Genomic DNA, 20341 nt, shown 5'->3' on the forward strand with positions numbered 1-20341 from the left:
ATATCACACACGCTGCTACGTTCTTCTTTTTTTGTAAGAAACATAGTGTGGTGTGATTGTTGCAAGTGCACAATGTCTCAATGGTGTAGCTGTCATCCATTTTCCTGTGTGCTCAGTGCCACTTCGCAGACACAGAGGCAGGTTATGTCAACCAAATAAGGCACTTGTCAGTAATACAAAAAGACATTGTTGCTGGTCCATTGTTACCTGCTCTGCCAGCTATCATATAGAAAGTGATGGAGTGACGGTGTTTTGGAGTGCGGTGGCGGCTCCAGAGCCCTCGGGGGTATTATGGGTGTAAATCTCCCTCACACAGTTCTGCTCCAGGCCAAGGAGAGCATCATCATTAGCCGGAGCAGATGGAGGGGCTTCAGCGCTGTTTTCCTCCCTCTTTGCTGTCGGACTGTATGCTGGAATCCCCCCCCCCCCCGGTTTGATACAATGCAGCGAGCGCATGAGGAGCAACAGCCGAGCCCAGACAATGAATGATGAAATCCACATGAAATCAGATGAAAGCTACAGTACACGCGCACATACACACATATGTACCCCAGAAGATTGATTTATCATTTATTTGTGAAGCGATGATAGCGGAGGTTTGGTTAAGTGGCGTTTCTGTGCACATGTTTGCGCACTTTTATGTCGGTGGCAGAGAAGAAACATGGAAGATGGGGCTCTGATAGTGATGCTGGTGATCTAGATCAGAGAAGGAATGTAACTGTTTTGAAAAATGAAAACATTCAATATTTTTACAGTTGGAAGATTTGGAGACTTTATATTATAGTAAATAAAAATGTTTTGGATTGCACTTTGTACATGGGAAACCTTTTGTCGAGGCTTTTTTCTCACAATTTTCTGGTCTTCTATTGGATATATGAGGCTGTTCATGTCTTGATCCCTCTGATGGTAATATGGGAAACTTTTGCATCACTATAAATCTGTAAATTGGCCATTTTTACACTGGGCTGGACGGTGGCTAGCGCCTGATAATTTACTAGAACCCAATATCAGCCCGATACAGTGTAAGAGTTTACGCCTGTTTCCAAGGAAGCTAATCAGTGCAATCATTTATCAATGAGGAGTATTTATCTCCAGCAACCTAGCTCCTCATTGATGCAGTAGTATTTCACAGTGTGCTAGAGGCCTGCTATCCAGGGAGCACAAAGTATGTGTGTGTGTGTGCCTTTGTGTGTGTGTGTGTGTGCTGTCTGAAGCACTGGCAGAATCCTAATCTTCCAGCAAGAAGCTTCACATGGCCAGATCAAGAATTAGGAGGGAGGCAGAGTGGGGGAGGAAGGGGAGGAGGAGGAGGGGGAGAAAAAGCCCATCTCGGTCTGTGTTTTAAAGGACAGTGCTTTGAATGTCATTTGACAATTTCCTTTTAATTAGAACTAATTTACAGAAAGATGCCCACCAGCTAATCTTTACAGGATAATTAACTTCTATTTTCTTTACTTTTAATTAAAAAGTGGAAAAGATTTAGCTGATCCATAAAGAATTGTTCTTTTGAAATGTTCATCAGACTTCACACTTCTTTTGGCATTGGTAATATTTAGATCCTATCTGCTGCTCACAGCCTCCACTGAGTTATTGGAATGATTTTCTACCCCCCTTATCCGAGGTATTAAGAAGTGGAACTATCAATAGTAGAAATAGGAACCAGAGGCAAATTAGAATTGAATTAATGAAGAATTTATTGCAAAAGAACCCCCCCCCCCCTCCCCCCCCATGCTTCATAGCACTGGAATGAAATTGACATCTTAGATATATCCATTTCATAGAAATTCCTTGATGAGAAAATATTGTTTTATCTACACTTTTTTGATACGGTAATCATTTTTCTTTTTCTGAAGGCGCCCCATTAAATTCTTTGAAACGATGCTCGACTGAAAGCTAATTGTTGCGGAGGCAGTTTTAGCATTTTAAAATATCGCTACAGTATTTTAGCCCCAACGGGCTTGCAGGCCACTGAATGTGATGAATATGATGCTTTCCACGTCAGACGAAGGCATCTTATTAAGCACTTAACAGACAGTCAAGTGCCCGGTGCCTCTGCAGAATGAAAACTCCCCGAGTCTCATCAGAGCTGCTCGACAAAAGTCTTTTTCTCGCCACTGTTAGCACCTTCCAACAGACTTTACTTAGTGGAGATAAAGTGAGCCAATATGAGGTGAGCGTGCTGTAGACAGAGCCTCCACTCGTCTGCAGACGAGCCAATGGCTGAAGATGGATGCCCCCACTTAACCATGATAGCTCCCTGGAGGAGCCTCACTCAATGGCTTCATTAAAAGTGAACGTTCTAGTGAAAAGCTCGCTTATAAACCAGTAATTAAGACCACACATATTTTACCTGCTTTGTTTCAGCTGTCACATGCAGTGTACAGGCACATGGTTAACTTTTATTTCCTTATAAGTAACAGAATGACACTAATAAATCACTCAGCCAGAGAGGGAAGCAAGTGTGTAACAGGAAGGACTTAAATCCAGCACACTGGCCACTTTAACAGCATTTTAATCCCTTCGTTGCACCTACAAAGCAAATGTTACCCTGCAAAAAGAGGCATTAACTAAAACCATATTACTTGGAAGACAAGCTCAGTGACTTTTATGGACCAAACGTTGTACCAGTGTCCACTTGGACATGTGCGCGTCCCTCTGTAAGCTCTAGAGAGGCAAGTAAAGTCAGTAGAGTGTAGCAGGACCCAGCTAACTCCACAGAGAAACTGGCTGGCATCTGCTGAAGCCCTCGGGCACGCTCAGAGGTGCCTCCAGCATTTTAATGGCATAGTCAAATGCCAGCATGTTTTCATGCCATTCCAATTCAAATTCATTGGATAAAGAAGTAAGAGCGTGTTATTCCTCTTCAACGGTCCAGACAGAAACACTGGGCGCAACAACACAGAACTTAGAAACTCCGCAAACATGCCGTGGATCCAAAGCTGTGTCTGATTGGAATAAGATACTCGACTGGAATTATGTTACCAGTATTTGAGAAAAAAAAATACACACACACCCCTTCTCTTTTATTGTTATTATTATTTATTAGATTTTTTATATGTGGATTTCACAGGATGTCATGAGAAATCTGTGGACGGAGATACTTTCCTAGCCAGCGGCTGTGCCTTAGTGTTGCTGCACGAAGCTTAAATGTACAGTAATGTAAACTCGGCGGGCCATCTAAACACATGATGTCATCAGATCACATTTAGATGCCTTGTCATCTTTTGCTGCAGCCTCGCAAACGAGTGTGTGTGCTCTTCCTCTGTGCGTGTGTCATACGAGGATGTGAATACATTCACCCCCCTCCACCCCCACTTTAGAACAAACCCAGCCTCCCTCCCTCCCCTTTTCACCACACAATATCCTTTTTTTTGTTGTTGTTTTTTTTTTGGGTGCTGCGTTTTCGAGCAGTTTGTTGACTGTTGATTGTAAGTGCCCGAATTTAGGAAGGCAGCCATTTCTAATCACGAGAATTACACTGCTTAGCGACCGGAAAATCAAGTTAAACAATAGCATTGCTTATTCTTGGTCACAGACTGCGGCTCTGAGAACACATCAGTCTCCACTGAAGCTGTTCCACGCTCCTCCCAGCACACACACACACACGCATTTACACACAAGCAGCCATTCACAGACAATATGCAAATGCTAATTTACTTTTTGACTTGTGTTACAGCATTAGCTCCACATTTAGTTTGATCACAGAGTGTACAACTTGGAGGAAAAAAAAGGAAGCGCTTTTTTTTTTTGTAACATTTATGCAGTACAAAAAAAAAAGATGCTTGAAATGAAAAATTCCTTTGAGGGTTCCTGTAGCATATGAAGCTATTAAGAGCTGCGTAAATGGTATCTATTTCATTACAGTGATCAAGGATTAAATTAGTGGCTTGAGCCCTGTAACATATACACTAAGTCTCCTCCAAGGCTGAGGGAGCCCTCTGCTTCCCAAAGGTCATTAGAGCTGAGGAGAGAGGATGGCCCCCAGTCTCCCTTTGCCTCTCTCCACTACCACCTCCTCCTTCTCTTTCTCGTTTCTCTCTCTCAACCTTCCCGACCTATCCTCCAAGATGAGACACAGTCGTGTTTTTATGTTTTCGCACACGGTTGTCGTTTCCTTTTTCTCCAGCTGTGGAGGGTTAGGATCACAGGAATCTAAACCTGCTTGGCAAAGTGTATTCCTGTATTTCCTCCCACGCAAAAGTTTGCATGTGTGTGTGCGTGTTCACCCGGAAGTGAGGAAGGCCCAGTATCAGTTTTGGCACAAAGGGCCAGTCACGAGGAGGAGCAGAGCTGGCAGAGGTTGAGCTGTGTGGCCCTGTTGGATTTTAGGGCTGCATTATGCATTCATGTTTAGTCTCAGGTGCTACGTTTTATCCCCAGGCCAGCTTGGACACATTTTCAATGGACCGTTTGGATGAAAAACTGTATAGGTGGGAGCAAAAATGATTTCCATGCTTATAGAGATCTGCCGCTTTGTTCTGTCAGATTCAATTACCTCACCTCTAATTAGGGAGCTATAGAGGAGGCTGGGTTTGTGATCCACACATCACACTGTGGAGCCTGCTGATAATGTGAGGTATCGCTATCACAGCCCGGCCACAAGCTCCCCACATTGCGGATGCTTGAAAAAGCATGCCATGAAATTAGCAGTCACTCATACAGTTTTGCACATACACACATATTTCTTCAGAGCTCCTCTTTTTCTTCGTCTTCCTTTTTTTTTGAGTGTGAGCTTTGGAACAAGGTTGGCACATGTGTGTGTGTTTTTTCTTTCCTATTTTCTGTTTTAGTCCACTGAGGCACAGACTTGAGTACAGAGTATATTTTCCTGAAAGATATGCTCATTCCACCACCTCAGTCCATACTCCTCTGTTCCCCTCTTCCTCTGTGACTCATTAATCCTCTGTCCATCATATGGTCTCAGAGTATCACCCCATTTTATAGACTCAGTGGGGGCATTACCATATCCCTCTTCGGAGCTCCACTCCGCATGGCCGATCCCTATCAGACAGAGGCCACGCCATGAACAAAAGAGCCACTGTGATCAAGCCTGCATTCAGCTACCAATGTCTCTATTAGCATTGGCTGCTCCTGCTGCATGACTGTTTGAACAGAGCTGAGATTTCTTTCGGTCTCTCTCGGCAGAAGAAGAGTCTTGATGAATGCGGATGATACAGTCGAGGCTGGAGGGTGCGCATGTGTCAGGGCGGATGTGGAGGGTGCTGGGATACCTGGACACTGACCCTGATTGAGAGGAAGTTGAGACAGAGTGCAGCCTCCTGAAAGATCCTGTTAAAAGTGAGCAGATAGCAGCGTTTGTGCTACGATTATCTCACGATCCAAGCCTTTTGTCTGCAAACTTGAAAGTGTGCTCTGAAAGGCTGCCACACTTCAGGTTACAGATAATTAGCGCAGGGCTTCAGCTGCTAATTATTTTAACGATCATTTTTAATGATAAACTAATTAACTGTTGAGTCGAGTGGTTCTCAACCTGTTAGGAAGCCTTCCTGTAACCCGTCGCCACGTGTCAAATATTTACAGAGGAACAAACCTGTGACTTCATATCTTTAAATGACATGTTTTGTCTTAAATGTGCAACTTAAAATGATATAAAACAGAGAAAGGAAGAAAATGGGGTGATATTTTCTGATTGATCACTCTTTAAAATTAAGCTGCTTCGCTAATTACGTCAACCGGTAGATGATTTTGTCGTTGGGTAAAGATCGCTTGTTACTATAAAGTTAACATGCATCTCTAGCAGGCTTAGATCAGCCGTAATGAGCGCACCACTTAAAGCCGGCTGTGTTGTTTTCTGCGGCAAAGTGAAGCGCAGACACTTTCTCCGCGGTGTCATTGGCCATCTGAACTCCAGAGGAGGCTCGATAAGAGGGCGAAGCAGCCGACATTCCTCTGGCCCAGTTCGTCAGCAGAGCCTATAGAAATGCACCAACAAGCGCGGGTCACACAGCGAATGTGACAGGATTTTAAACAGTACACAACTAAATATAGCAGGAACGCCACTATCAGAAAATGAGTTAGGAGTGTGCTGCTGGTCGTTTAGAAAGTCATTATTCTTATCATTGCTGTCTCTGAAATAATTTCAGGTCTCTCCATGCAATGAATACTGTATAATAAACTAAACACATGAGAATGCGAGCAAACTTTGGTCAATCTGCGCGGTCCCAAAAGAAGTAGCCATCGGACCCCCTTTAATGTCTCAGGCTGGGTGTAATATTTCATTTTTCCATATTCAGCAAGGCCTCCAGTATCTCTATCAGTTTGAAAATGCTCCATTTAGTTACTATCTGTTGGAGTGGGGAAGTGAGATGCCCTTATTCTGAGTCTATTAAACCTCAATTCTATCTCATCTTATCTACCTAATCTTTGTGTTTTATTGACCATGAAGTTTATCTTTAATCTCCCTTTACCCTTATTATCACACAACACTGTAGGTCTATTTTCCGCGGTGCAATGGCGCTGCTGTATTTGCCAGCAACAGAGGAAGAATCGTTTAGTTGTACACACAGTTCTTATTCAGCTGTGTAATGGAATGTGTACACACTGTGTGTATAGAAATGTATTTCCCCGCTTTCTTTCACACTGTCTTCAATTGCCTTGGCAGGAGCTTTTACCGCCAGTCATACAATCTCCCCTTGATACGGCGATATTTATCTCTCAGTATCATCTTAAGTGATGGTAGACTCATCGAGTCACTTCACGCCTCACTTCACTCCTCAGCGAATCAGCAGAAGGCATCAGATAAGATCATAAAACTGTATCCTAATTTAAAAGCGGCACTCTGCCTCTGCAGTGTCTATTAGAGATCCGCGTGCTAATTCTTTTCATGTCCGGGGCTCCTGCAGATGTTGGCTTCTACAAAGGAGTAATTTATAAGACTAATGAAAAGAGCAAGCAGTTTGTGGACATCAGGGGGGTCTTTTATGAGACTCGTCGCGAGAAGAAAGAGAAACAGGAGAGGCACACCAGCCCCACTTTCTGAAGTGAAATTATTGCTTTATTAAAGCTGAGGGGGCTCGCTCCCGCTACAATAGAACAAACAGACTGAAAGGTGTGGAGAGGATGTAAGTGCGCTCTGTTTGAGCTCTAGGTGGATGCACGAGAGGCAGAAACAGAGACAGCATCCTCATCTAGCTGGCAGTGACAGCAGCACTTTCGACATGATTGTTCACTTTACACACGACTCGAGAAGGAGCAAGGAGTGTTTTTTGGGGTTTTTTCATGGGGCTTATGCAGGTTTTTCTCAGAGTGCATCATCTCAAATATTAAACTAAACTTAAACCAGAAGGGCTCCCCCAGTCTTTTTCGCTTTTGGTATGTCATGCGGGGACTTTGCGGGCATGTTTTGGCAGAAAAAGGAGAGAGGTGTGCGCGATGCGTATTATCTTAATAACATTCAAATGCTGGGTGAGATGTTTTCAGAACTAATACAATTCAGGTGGCAGTACAGTAATTCCATCAACACCCTTGATTGAAGCAAAATGGTAATATGCAAATACCAAAAGAGATGTACAGCTACAAGCAAAAAAAAAAAAAACCCTCTGAAATCATTTAGATTTAAAGAAATAATATTGCACAGAGGGGGGAAAAAATTAATCACACGGAAAAGTGTCTCCTTTAAGATTGCACTGGTGTATTACCCGGAGGCATGGAATGTAAATGGAAAATCAACATTGTACCCTGTGATAAGGCTAACAAATTAATAAAAGTATTTTCTTTCCTCCTCCCATGCTGATGCCTGTGTGAAAAGTCTGGAAAGGAACTTTTTTTTCTTGCCCCCCTTCTCTCCTTCCCTCTCTCCATCTGTGTGAGGTTTTGTTTTGCAGGTAGCGGGATTAACATCAGCGCTCACCTTGGCTGCATGTCAGCTTGTTTTTCTGGAAAAAAAAAGTCTCAAGGGGATTTTTTTCAATAGGAATAATGGAAACACTGATGTGAAGCACGGTGGTAAAATAATAGTGTTTATTGGGGTGGCTTTATCTTTAGCCTGTACGAATCTCTGAACGTGTATGCATACGGCGCTTAGACCACGCAATGTTGCGCAGTGCTTTGAATTTGTATTATTGCAGCACCGGAAACAAGGAGAGACAAGATTTTGATTCTTGAAAGCCTGAAGGGTGTGATGAAATTGCTGAACATCTCCCTTGTGTGTCTGTGTGTGTGTCTCTGTGTACATATGTGTGCCTGTTCCCTCAGGTCCTCTGGAGGATGGCCTGGAGGAAGAGGAGGAGGAGTGCGTCTCCGAGGAGAATGAGCTCCTGGCCAAAGATGAGTTTTCGGTGGAGGAGAACTTCACCGCCGAGTTTGAGACTGAGAACATAAGCTGCGAAGACATGGAGTACTTCTGCAACAAAGGTGAGCGTCCCGCACTCGGCCAAAACCGAAACTTCACAGGCGGGCTTCCTCATGCAGCGTTCAGCCATCTTTTCCTTTTTTTAAACGCCTAATATGGGACAATATGCTGTGCCCGCCCCAATGCTGAGCATCAAAAAGTAAGTTAAACTCCTGCCAATTGTGTCTAATAAAATTCCTCAACATGTTCAAATCAAACCTGGCAGAACTTGTGTCCGTCTGAGAATTTCTCCCGCATCACTGCCTGGAGTTGAGACTATCCATTTTTGATATTTGATCCCCAGCAATCCACCCAAGAGCAGTGGTTTGATCTGAGATGGAGATGGCACCAGCAACACTGGCTCTCCCTCTGTGATAGTGCTGTGAAGGTGTGCTACGGTGCACCAATGCACTGGAGAGCGTAGCGCTTCCCTTTGAGCCGGCGCTAAAGCTCTGTGAACACTCAGCAGCACCTGCTACTGCTCGGAGGTCCAGCACTATAAAGCGCCTCAGCGTCGCCAAATGCGCCCGAGTCCTCTTTGAACTCCAATTCAATTAGACTGCTTCTTTGTGTGTTTGTTTCATTTCGGTCACACCGTGCCATCACAGGAGCTAATTTGTGGCCTGCTTCAGGTTACAGTGTGAAGATGACAGACCTGTCCCGCCTCCCCCCAACCACCGCAACCCAGCCCAGAACCTCCACCCCCAACCCCACCGCCGCCGCCTCTTCCTAGCCTCCGGTTGCGTGGCGTTCGCTACCCCAGGTGTCCCCGCTCTTACTGACGCTCGGATGCCGCAAATTTGACTTTTTAATGAAGAACCGATGCTTTGAATGTCTGCCTCCTCGCCCTCCTTTCAAAGGGAAATTTGTTTAGAATTATTTCTCCACACTTCTAAACTGATGTGCCTCGTGGGATTACATTATTGAAGGAAAAAAAATAAATCTTTCATGTTTCAGGTAGGCTATGCCCCGGTAATCGTATCAATAATGTTTTCCTTTTGTTCTCCGGGAAAAGTTGAACGGCGCAATTGTTCAGAAATTGCAATTACCAGAGACCGCTTCACCCTTTGTCTCCTCCGTAATGTGTCCCCACTCAAACTTCAAAGTGCGAGGCATATACTTCTAATAACCCAGCAGCTATGAAATAGATGGCGCGTATTGGTGGTTACAAGAAAAAAAAAAAGTAGTACAACTTCTGAAAATTTTCAAAGAACCTTGTCAGTGCCATTTGGTATTCCCTTTGTTTAAGGAGCCGGGGCTCAAATCTCCTTTCCCTGTTTATGAATAAAGACAACACAAAATACCAATCCATAATGTCAAATAGTACTTTCCCTGAGCACTTCTAATCTGTTCCTTGTCATGCACGAGCCTTACTAGTCCGATTTTTTTTGTATGACTTTGCTATCTCAGCTTACAGTAGCTAAGTCTCCCATTGCCTCATAAGACCCAAATGATGTACTATCCAAATTTCTTTTCTCCTAGTGCCAAGTTGTGTGCAATCATCAGGTGTAGCCACTTTCCCATGATCCCTTCCTCAATTAGATCTGTTTAAAACTAATGTCAGAGTGGCTTAAATTTACCCCACTTATGTGAAACTGCCTTGAATTAAACGGGACGCAATCCTGGCGGCATTAAATGGTTTAAGTGTGTTATTCCTCGACTATAGGAGGCAAAAGAGAGCCCCCCCTTGATTAACTAAACCCTCTCAAATGTGATGGCGTGCTGTAATTAGCCCTGTGCGGACTTGAACGTGGGTTTTAAAGCAGCCACTCATCCCATGGCCTTTATCTTCTGCTGCTTCCCGGAGAATAAGGTCTCCCGTGTAAGGTTCCTCCACTGAGCAGTAACTCTCTGGTCTTAGCTTAGCCTTGTATCTGTGTAGTCACTCTCTGAAATGGGCTTGTCAGGGGGACCTAAAACCTCCATTAAAAGTTTCAGTCTATAATAGGTATTAAAAAGCTGTAGGAACACAAAGAGGAGTACCAATTTTCATTAACATATGAAGCACTTATTAACTTTGATCAGAGTGCGGTGAAGTAGCAAAGCCGCTTAAAGGCGCAAAGGTCAAGAAGTTGAATGCCACCAAAGACTCAGCCATTTGCCTTACCCTTGCAGAAAAGGGACTCCCCAGATAAGTGCGTGGAGCACCTTGACGTCCCATCTTGGTCTGAGGCTCAGGAACCTCAAAATTAGGTGACGGTTGACTCCCTGACCTGTTTAGTTAATAGTGCTGTGGCTCTCACTGGGTTTTGGCCCTTTCATTGATTTAGCTTGTAAGGTGCTGTTGGCATCTCTCTCTCTCTCTCTCTCTCACACACACACACACACACACACACACACACACACACACACACACACACACACACACACACACACACACACACACACACACACACAAGGGCCTGTTAGCTTGACATTGGCAACAGAAATGACAAAAATGCTTTTAGGATCATCTTTTTTCTTCTTCTTCAGACAAACAGTAGAAATGATTAGTCCTGCATCAGTGCTTCCTAAGCCCTCTGACTTATGACCCATTTAAACACAGCATTGTCCTTTTGTTAGGCCTCACCAGTGGTCGCACATGTCCAGTTTAACAAAGGAAGGAGTGATTTTATTATTTTGTTTTTGGAGTCAAAAAAAAGTTCAAACAGACAGAATCTATTAAAATAAAGCTAAATTTGTATATCAAGAACATGTGTTTCACATCATCCCAGGTAATTACTCCAATCCAATGCCTCTATTAGACAGCTTCATTCAATACTCTGCAAGTTAATGTTTTATTTTGGATACACAATTCAGTGATCAAGAATTAAAATACAGTGCTTTATCACTGATGGGACTATCCAGCTGCACATGAAGTACTCAAGTTAGACCTATTTTGACCAGCTACACAATTTAATCCCTCGCATAATGCGTCATGATCGTCAGTAATGGGCAGCCCTGAATCGTGTGGATATACGGTTACAGGTATGAGCAGCCCCCTGTCAGTTCAGCTCAGAATAATGTCTCTGAAAATGAACAAGCTTGGTGGAATAGTAGCACCCCAGAGAGATTGAACACTGTTTTTAATATACATGGCATTTTAGAGGGGGTCTGCCTCCCTTTCAAGACTTCTATGAGGAAGGGGGAAAGGCACACATCTAAAGAAATAACCTTGGCTTTCCCTTGCTATTAAACAAGAATTTTTACCTCAAACAACCTCTCCTGCTCGGTCAATTTCACATTTATGGAGCTGTGCTTGTGAAGAACCCCACAGATGAACACGCTCGCTCCCACAGAAAAGATTTATACTCTCTTGACACACCTGGCTCCATAATTGTGAGAAAGATACCTTTTTTTTATATACGCTGAGTGGCATCTTTTTTTTACTGAAATTGTGAAATTTCACCTTGCTGTTTCACCCCCTCTTTTATTGTTGGCTATCTGTGAAGTTCAGCACAGGGTGTTGCCACAAGCTGTTCCCTCTGAGCGTTCCAAGTGTTTGTCTGATGACAAATGACTTCCTTACTTAGCACTGACAGTAAATTTACATGTCATTTCACGTGTCTCATTTCCTCGACGTAAAACAGCTTTTCTTGAAGTTACATTACACGAGGGTTGTTTTTTTTTTTCAGTTCGTTTCTGAGGTTGTTGCGGGTGTCAAGATACATCAAGTTAAACGTGAAAATTTGCACTCTTTTGTGCCGTTCTCCTCGAATTACAGAAACAATGGGGGCAGAAATATTCTATCACAGTTGAAGTGAAAAGTGAAAGCAAAGGACTTAACACAGTAAATAATAAAAAAAAAAAAATACACCTTGAACTTTCAAATAACCTCTCGGTGAGTAATTTGACTTGCGGCAGCCACAGATGTACAGTAACAAGGAGAAAGTGGCACAATTAATTATTCTTTGTGCGACACAGAAGTAATCTGAATCTCCAGCAACACGGGAGGAAGATCTCCTTGGCTCTTTCACCACAGCTGCCAGTGCCCAGAATGGTAAATGTGGAATTTTAATGCACAGTTGATGCTGGAGAATATGGGGAAATGCTAATTTGTGGTGCGATAAGATGAATCGAGTCATCCCTTTAGCCCCATTTGACTCAGTGGAGGAAATTAATCATTAATGTTTGTTAAGTATGACAATCTAACTGGGCCAGATCTACATGCTCAGAGACTGAGGCAGAGCGAGATAAAGACCCAGGCTGCAGACAGGGAGGAAAACTGCCAGATTCTGTAATGATGGGAATTTATTGGCATTTAAAGAGACAGTGGCAAGGCATTTCACTAATAGCCTCCCTCCATTGGAGTGCTCTGCCTGCCACAAATTGCATGCAATTCAGACCTATTTTTCAGATAGCAGAGAAGTCTTACAGCTATGCTTGACTTTGGTGAAAAAGGTTGCTTCCTTGAATTGACTTTATCTGTATATGTGACGCAATCTGCATCAGCAGCCAAATATGCAATATCAACGATGCTGACGAGGGGGGGGCAGGCATAGCCCTCCTGATATTACATTTTGAAAATCATCGCCAAGCTCCAACACCAGGAAGCATGTGATGGGTTTAGAAATGCGACACTGGGTTAAAGTCATCGAGCCCGGGATTTGGTAACCTGTAGAACTCTGCAATCCCATAGGAATACTTAAAAATACTTATACACCATCTTGCAGAAATTGCAACCTGTCTCAGGACTCAGTGGTCAGGATTAGAGTGCCCTGAGCTCCTTAAAGTCGCATGCGAGAGATTGACATTTTCAAGGGCTTCCTCGGCAGAGACAATGCTAAAAGGGAGGGAAAAAGCCAATATGACTTTGTTGCTACCTTGCTCGAGGAATTGTTTGTGTAAATCGCCTATAAGCTTATTGACCTGAATGTGTGGCACGCTGCATGTGACTGCGATTTGGCTAGAGAGCTGTCCTTTGATAGAGCAGCGATAGAGCTGATTTTAACAGCTCACTGGCTCCTCTCGCATGCCCGCCAACCCAGAACCCAGCAGGCCGCCTCGCCTCCCCAGCCCTCCCCGTCCCTTCTGTTCTCCTCAGCTTTCTCTCACTCAGCCTCAAGTATATCCATCTGAGCGTGCGGGGAAAGGAACCTAAGCCAGATGTAAATTATGATCTAGGCGATAATGTAGAGGATGATCATTGACAATCTGTCCCCTTTGATAAGACTGCAGAGGGGTTTCAATTCAAATGATGAAACAAAGCAGAGGCTCGATTACTCAGATTGGACCTCGGTGAATGAAATGGAGCACCTCAATCAATCCATTTCCATGTTGTTTTAAAATCCGGGGCGGGGGGGGGGGGGGGATCTAGACATTTCTCTGTATTCCAGGTTTTATCTCACTGACTGTACTGTAAGCAAAGGAGTGCTGCTCCAGCACTGCTTCCTCTGCTCGCCTTTTTTTTCTTCCTAGTGACATTTGTGCAGGAAACTTCATCAAAGCCCTGTGACATTGTTCCCTGTGAGGTTGCCTGGGCGATTGTGTTTAAAATGCACTGCAAACTGTGTTAGATAGAAGGCAGAAAATCCTTAATCACTGCTTAATTAAGGAATCATCTTGTAGCTTCATTTCCCGGGCTGTAATTAAACACTTCCAATACGTTTCGTTACAGGGCTTAACATGTTCGCCTGAGATCAAGGTAGTGCCTTTAATGTTATCTCACCAGCTTTTTTTTTTTTTTCTTCAAACTGCGCTCCATTGGAAGGAACTGTTGATATACGCCTTTGTTATCCTCGTCATAATACGAGCCTGGTATGCTAAAGAGGTTCTCCAGGCCCAACAATAAATAGTGGGGGAATTTAGTTGAGTGGGCTCCGTGATAATATACTGGGAGAGAGGAGGAGCAGGGGGAAGAAATTGCCAGCCCAAGCAGACACTTGCATAAGCAAAAGTGGGTCATAATGACCTCATGTACTGTAAGTAGGACATTTCTGCAGACTTCCCTACAGTATCGCTTTTTTTTTCTTCGTGCACACATCTTCTATTTTAGTGGGAGATAGAAAGCTGACATCCTTTTGGCAATGTTTGCCGCTCTCTTTGAAGTGAGCCACGTCAAAAAAAAGGGGAAAAAAAGCTAAACAAGCACAGAGTATGTGCTTGATCTGGAGATTAACCCGACTGAGGATGGCCGGCGCTGGAGTGACGTAGTGTGTGTCCTGTGGCAGTTGTCACTTGAAGGTTGATAACTAAGACTCAGAAATGTGTTTTTTTGGGAACTGTGGGGGGCGAAGAACAGAGGCAGGTGTGGTTACAATATATTCATATTTAGATTTGCTGCATAAGGTATAGGTTGTCCTGTCGTCATATATTTGTATTTAAATCTACATGCCCTCTCCCGCCCCTGTTTTTCCCTTGTGGTGGCGTGTAGTAAGCCACTGGAGCAATCCAGGCCTGTCCTTGACCATTCACTGTTGGGTTTAAAACATCAAAGGAATGAAAAAGATGGGGTGACAAAAGTGAGAGGAATGTACCTCCACAAACCATCAGCCCCAAGCAGGTTTGCTCTTACCTGCCCGAGTCTGAAGAGACACCAACCACTGTGTCAGCCACATTGGATTTATTTAGAGCACCACACTTGGGGCACCTACTAAGCTCTGATTTATGTGCCTATAAACTTTTGAGTACAAACTGTGCTTACCGTAGACATGCAAAAATAGATTTTCTTTTACAGTAAGTGCGTCTACAGTGAGAGCGTCTAGTCTTTTTCTTTTTTTTGTAAAACAAGGTCTTTAAGCACTTACATCCTGGAGAGAGATACCCAAATATCCCTTAGCATGGTCTGTGTGAGCCTTGGGACTGTAAATCAGCCCCTACATCCTATAACACACATTCTAGCTCCCTCCACAATAGATCAAACGGTAATAAATAGCCACCTCTCTCCCACACATTGCTTTCCTTCCTGTTCCATTGGGCTTCCTCCTGTTCCTGCAAGCACTCATGGGAACTCCTTTTTACATAAAAGTGTGCAGCTGCATGTGATGAATGCACTTTTACAAAATCATACACGGAAACACACACGTCACATTGTGACACTTAACTGGTACAGGGAGAAGATGTTAAAAAACCAAAGTCTGCATAATGCAACGATTCATTAAATTACGTGTCCAAACATTAAATTTGGAGAGAGTGCTGTTCACTTTGGGTCTTGTGTGCATTGTGGGACTTAAAGTGCTTTTTTCCCTCTTTTACTTACAGGAGAGGAAGATGGCAATCGAGAGGCAGGAGAGTCGGAGATGGATGGGCAGGGGGAGAAGAGCAGGCACGCTGCCATGGGGCCAGAGGAATGGGATGGTCCAAGTAAGAAAAGCATGAGTATTACTTTACAAGACAGGCTTTCGGGGGTCATTTGATAAAGTTATTGTTGAGTAACTGAAAGGCATGCGGTGTAGTTCGAGGGAAGGTGATAAAGGGGATAAAATATTATTGTTTCTAAAAATGATTGCCTTGTATAGTAACTATATAGCTACACAATCGTGTCAGAAGTCTGCTGCTCACTTGAAATGTACGTGAAGCCACCATTCGGTTAACAGTAAATTAAATTGTCGACAACTGCTTCCTTAAAGACATTTTTTTTAAAGAACTGAATAATGCAATGCAGACGCAGCTTTTGAAGAGTTTACAACACATTTTTTTTTTATCTTGTTTGCCCTTTTAGTAAAAGTAACTTCATCAAAATGATGGATAATACATTGAACAAGATAGTTGCACGGCAATTACTGCTCAGCAATAGCCTGCGCCCGCACTGCTGAACACACAAAATGTGATTCCTTTTAATGCATAAAATGACCTCAAGAATTTATTGCAGGTACATGCGTTTTGGGGGGGGGGGGGGGGGAGAGAAAAGAAAGGGAGAGCGGGAGAAAAAAGTGGATTTGGGCAAGTTGTGCTTGCTAGCTCGAAGCCCCCTGGGGTGTGTATTTTATACTGACAGTGAATCAGTGTTATCGCACCTATCAGATAATGCATTTATCATTAAATTTCACATTTGCATTTAAATCTGGGGAAGGAAATGAGCATTGCTGGCTAAAGATAAGAGCGCCGGGACGACAGTAATAAACCATCACTGTGATCAGTCAGGAGACAGGGCTGAGGGGGTCAGCTCAGAACTATGGGGGCCATGACAAAAAGAAGGCATCACATGCAGAGGGGAAAAAAAGGCCCCCTTTTTTGGCAAGAAATGCTGAGCTTAAAAATACTGCTTTGAAAAGGAGGGATGGATGTAGCATGACTGGATGTATGACTGACTGTAATTATGCTTTCCCCCTTCTACTTAGCCATCAGAATGAGAATTAGAGGCTCAGAAACACACTGCTGGACAGGCAGTGGGGAGGGAGAGGAGGGGGACTTGAAGTAAACTTTCTCTTTGCATACAGCGAGGACAGCTGAACTGCAGGGGAAGTGATGTGAGACATGATGCCCATTTCATGTTTTGCTAAACCGCAGCATGAGTGGTTCCAACTTATCAGAGGACTTGGACACTTGTGGCCCAATCTCTGCTGTATTGCTGCCGGAAAAATGACACTTAGCACCTGGCTGCACCCAACTTTAAGCAAACAAGCTTTCATATTGTAGCGTATTGTGTGCGCTTCGCAGCCGGGTCATCGGTTTATAATCATCTTGTTTTTGACATCTCTATGATACACCTACCAATTAATGAGCGACTAAGGCACCCGTGCCCCCCTCGTGTGTTTTCTCAATGGGCACTGTGGAGTAGACCGAAATTAATCTTGGCGCATAATAATGCCATTCACTCTTTCATCATGGCTGCCATGAAAGGTCATTTCCCTTTTTAATTTTTCCCATTGTGCTGGAAAAGTCAGATGGGCATGTTATAATTTGAATAAAGAGGGGGAATCAGACAATCAGATAGGGACATTCGAAATGACATGACTTCCTGTTGGAAGCGATTAAAAGCAAATTTATTTAGTTTGTAGACTGTCTCCCCTTTAATCTCTTTGTAAATGTTCAGATAGTTGAGCATTCAAAAGTTCTTTGTTATTCTTTGGCTTAAGTTTAAGCAGCTGTGATTATGATCACCAACAGATAATTTTTAATCACTGCGCGTGTGCATCTGAATAGGACGTGTAATGGCCATTACATAAAAAGAGAGTGAAGCCTTTTAATGAGGTGGGCTAACTCGGAACATGCCCACCTGCTTTGGTGATTCTATTGAAGCACCTCCATACCATTTCCCTTTTGCTGAGTAACAACAAAAGCCTTTACAATCTACATCCTGTAATTGAACTTTTTTCTTTCTTTTTTTTTTGTCCCTGCATTTCATCTCCACTTTAGTAACTCATGTCAAGTGCTGTCCACGATTGGCCCCTGTTCTCTGATTGTCTTTCTGTCTGGAACAGCAGAGAAGCGTACTGAATGACTCACTATTAATCTGATAGCTGGCTCTTCTCTGTTGTTCAGAGTGCTGGGTCTCTGATGTGGAACACCCAGCGAGTTCCCTTTCTCTCCCCTCATCTCTACAAGTATGTCCTTAAGCAAATCTGCACACTGATCTTCTGTCTCGTGTTCATTTCTCGTCACGGGTGTTTCGCAATCAGCCGCTGATTTGCCAGATAGCGTGTCATGCTATTCTATTCATTTTCATGGACTGCCTGTGATAGGAATCTGACTCCGTCTCTCTCGATTCTCTCCCGCTTGCTCTCCTCTAGGCTAATTGGGAATGGTGTGTGTTAGCTAGCTAACTCTGCTAATGAACTTGTTCTCATCCTTATCTAAATGCCTTCTCATGTAAACCACACCCCGCTTTGGAAAGTGAAGAAAATCCAGGGTTCGTTAAGAGTGCTGTAATTGTGTTCGCTGCAGTTTCAGCTCAAGTGTCTAGTCTGTGTGTGCATTTGTTAGGTTACGCTGTGGACCTCTAAATTTAAGAATTAAAGCTAATATGTAGCTGAAGAAGCAGCACATACTCAGATACGGCACTGTATTGTCCACTGCTAATAGGATGTGGTTTGGCTTCACAGTTTATTATGCTGCCCAAATGCAAATAAATACAGTGTGCACATGCAGTGTGACGTGTGTGCTAACAAGTTTTATTGTATTTTATTTCTGTAGTGATACAGTGGAAAGCATTTCCATTGATCACAATCTTTTTGCAGATTGAAGCATGATGAATGCCATCTTTTGAACTGATCGTGATTGATTTTAGCATCTACAGGTGGATATCCTCTGATTATAACACGTTGATTAGCGACAAAATTAGCAAGAGTTTCAGACTTGTGCATTTCCCCCCCCAAATAACTGTATTGTTTGCCATAGTTTTGCCAATTCTAACATTGTGCCAAATGATGCATAGCTTACTTTCCACTCGGAATAATTAGTGAAACTGCACAACAAGCTGTCAAGGTCTAAAAAAATCATCTCCACTGCATTATGACATGGAGTTTTAAAAGGCTAAGAAAGACTTAGCAGCTGCTTAGATTTTAACCTTTTTCTAAAAAAAAAAAAAAAAAGGCCCATAAACTGTCCCAGAGTGCAACATTATATCACTGGAATGCCTCAGAGAACTTTAGAAGCAGCATTAAACATGCTAGTGTTTTGAATTGAATTAAGCTGATCTACTGTAGCTGTCAGTTTGCAGCTAATGTCAACACCCAATTTCCCAAACTGATTAAACTGGATTTGAAGTAGATGTGACTTGCATACAGCGACATCAACATCTAAGATATCAGCCCTAAAACACACTTAAAATGAGCCACGCTGTAAAGAAGGAGATGCAGAAGGGGCAGATGAGTGTGACAGAGTGGTAACAGAAGTAATGTGATCACCTTGTCCACAAATCTCTTCTCTTGGCTTGTCCCTGACGGCCGGCATGGCCCAGCTTGCTCAGCTGCTGATGCCAGCTGGGCATCAGCCAGGGCGAGGCAGGGGTCAGCTGAAGGAGTGGCCATCTGAGAATCTACCTGACAGTGGGACACACACACACACACACACACACACACACACACACACACACACACACACACACACACACACACACACACACACACACTTCACCCTGAAAAAAGATATCCATTTATATCCACCCCCTTCTTTTCCCCTTTCAAGACATCAAACATGCACATGCTGAAAACGCAGCCTCACTCAGATGTAAAAAGTCTCGAGTCTCATTTTTGACTCCAGCCAACCTAGAACGGTCTGTGGCCAATCCATCTTCTTCCAGTCGCCAAAGGAAAAAAAAGGAAAAAAAAAAAAAACAATAACCATTTCAGGTTTAATGCACATATGTCATGCTAGGAGAATTGGAGGACCAGATGGCCACGATACTGTGGCAGGTGCCTCAACAAATGTTTGCGATTGCCCGTGCTGCTATTTATATCGTGGTGAAACACAGACATGCAAATATTTGCAAAAGGACAGTGGGCCGTTTTTTGTTGGGAGACAAAGTGATCATGAAAATAAACAGATGGGATGAAACCTTTTGGGCATCAGTCACATGAACTTGGACATTCCCTTGGTTCATCTGAAGAAACTTAGTGGAAAAATTGACCAAAAAAAAAGATAAAATGAAGATGAAGCGGTGACAGTTATATCTAGACCAGGGGTGTCCAACATAAGGCCCAGGGGCCACAATCAGCCTGGCAAATACTCTGGCTCTGGATAAAGGGAAGGATAAATTTTGGACTTTTATATTTATAAATTTTACAACTTGTCATGCTGATAAAGATCTCACCTAGAGCCATTCATACTGTAGTAATAAAATAATAGATAATCAGTTAAATGGCAGAAAAGTACTACAGGAATATCTGTTTTTTTAAGAACGTGTCCACAATAAAATCAATAATAAATATGGGGCAATTTCTGTGGTTTACAAAAAAACTTTCCTCCAATTACAGGATGGTCTGGAATATAAGCACGTTTATTTCTTACAGTTTAAGCCCAAAGAGCCGTTCTTCATTTACTAGAACAGCATTTCTTTATCACATTGAAAAACAGAAACATGTTGAACTGAGGAAAGTGTAGTAATTACTCTTCTTTTTCTTATATTGACAA

General features: G+C 43.1%; 1 protein-coding gene across 1 annotated transcript in view; it reads left to right on the plus strand.

Annotated features, from left to right (window-relative positions):
- zfpm2a (zinc finger protein, FOG family member 2a) overlaps positions 1-20341 on the plus strand; it is a 120113-nt gene that overhangs the window by 23018 nt on the left and 76754 nt on the right. The window contains exons 2-3 of the mRNA XM_085422588.1: positions 8215-8373; positions 15530-15631. Of these exons, the coding sequence (XP_085278714.1) occupies positions 8215-8373; positions 15530-15631 (261 nt within the window). The remainder of the gene's footprint in view (positions 1-8214; positions 8374-15529; positions 15632-20341) is intronic.

This window comes from Rhamphochromis longiceps, linkage group LG11, assembly GCF_057381845.1.
Source record: "Rhamphochromis longiceps isolate RC_006_pf linkage group LG11, R_longiceps_female_GT1.1, whole genome shotgun sequence".
Classification (NCBI taxonomy): domain Eukaryota; kingdom Metazoa; phylum Chordata; class Actinopteri; order Cichliformes; family Cichlidae; genus Rhamphochromis; species Rhamphochromis longiceps.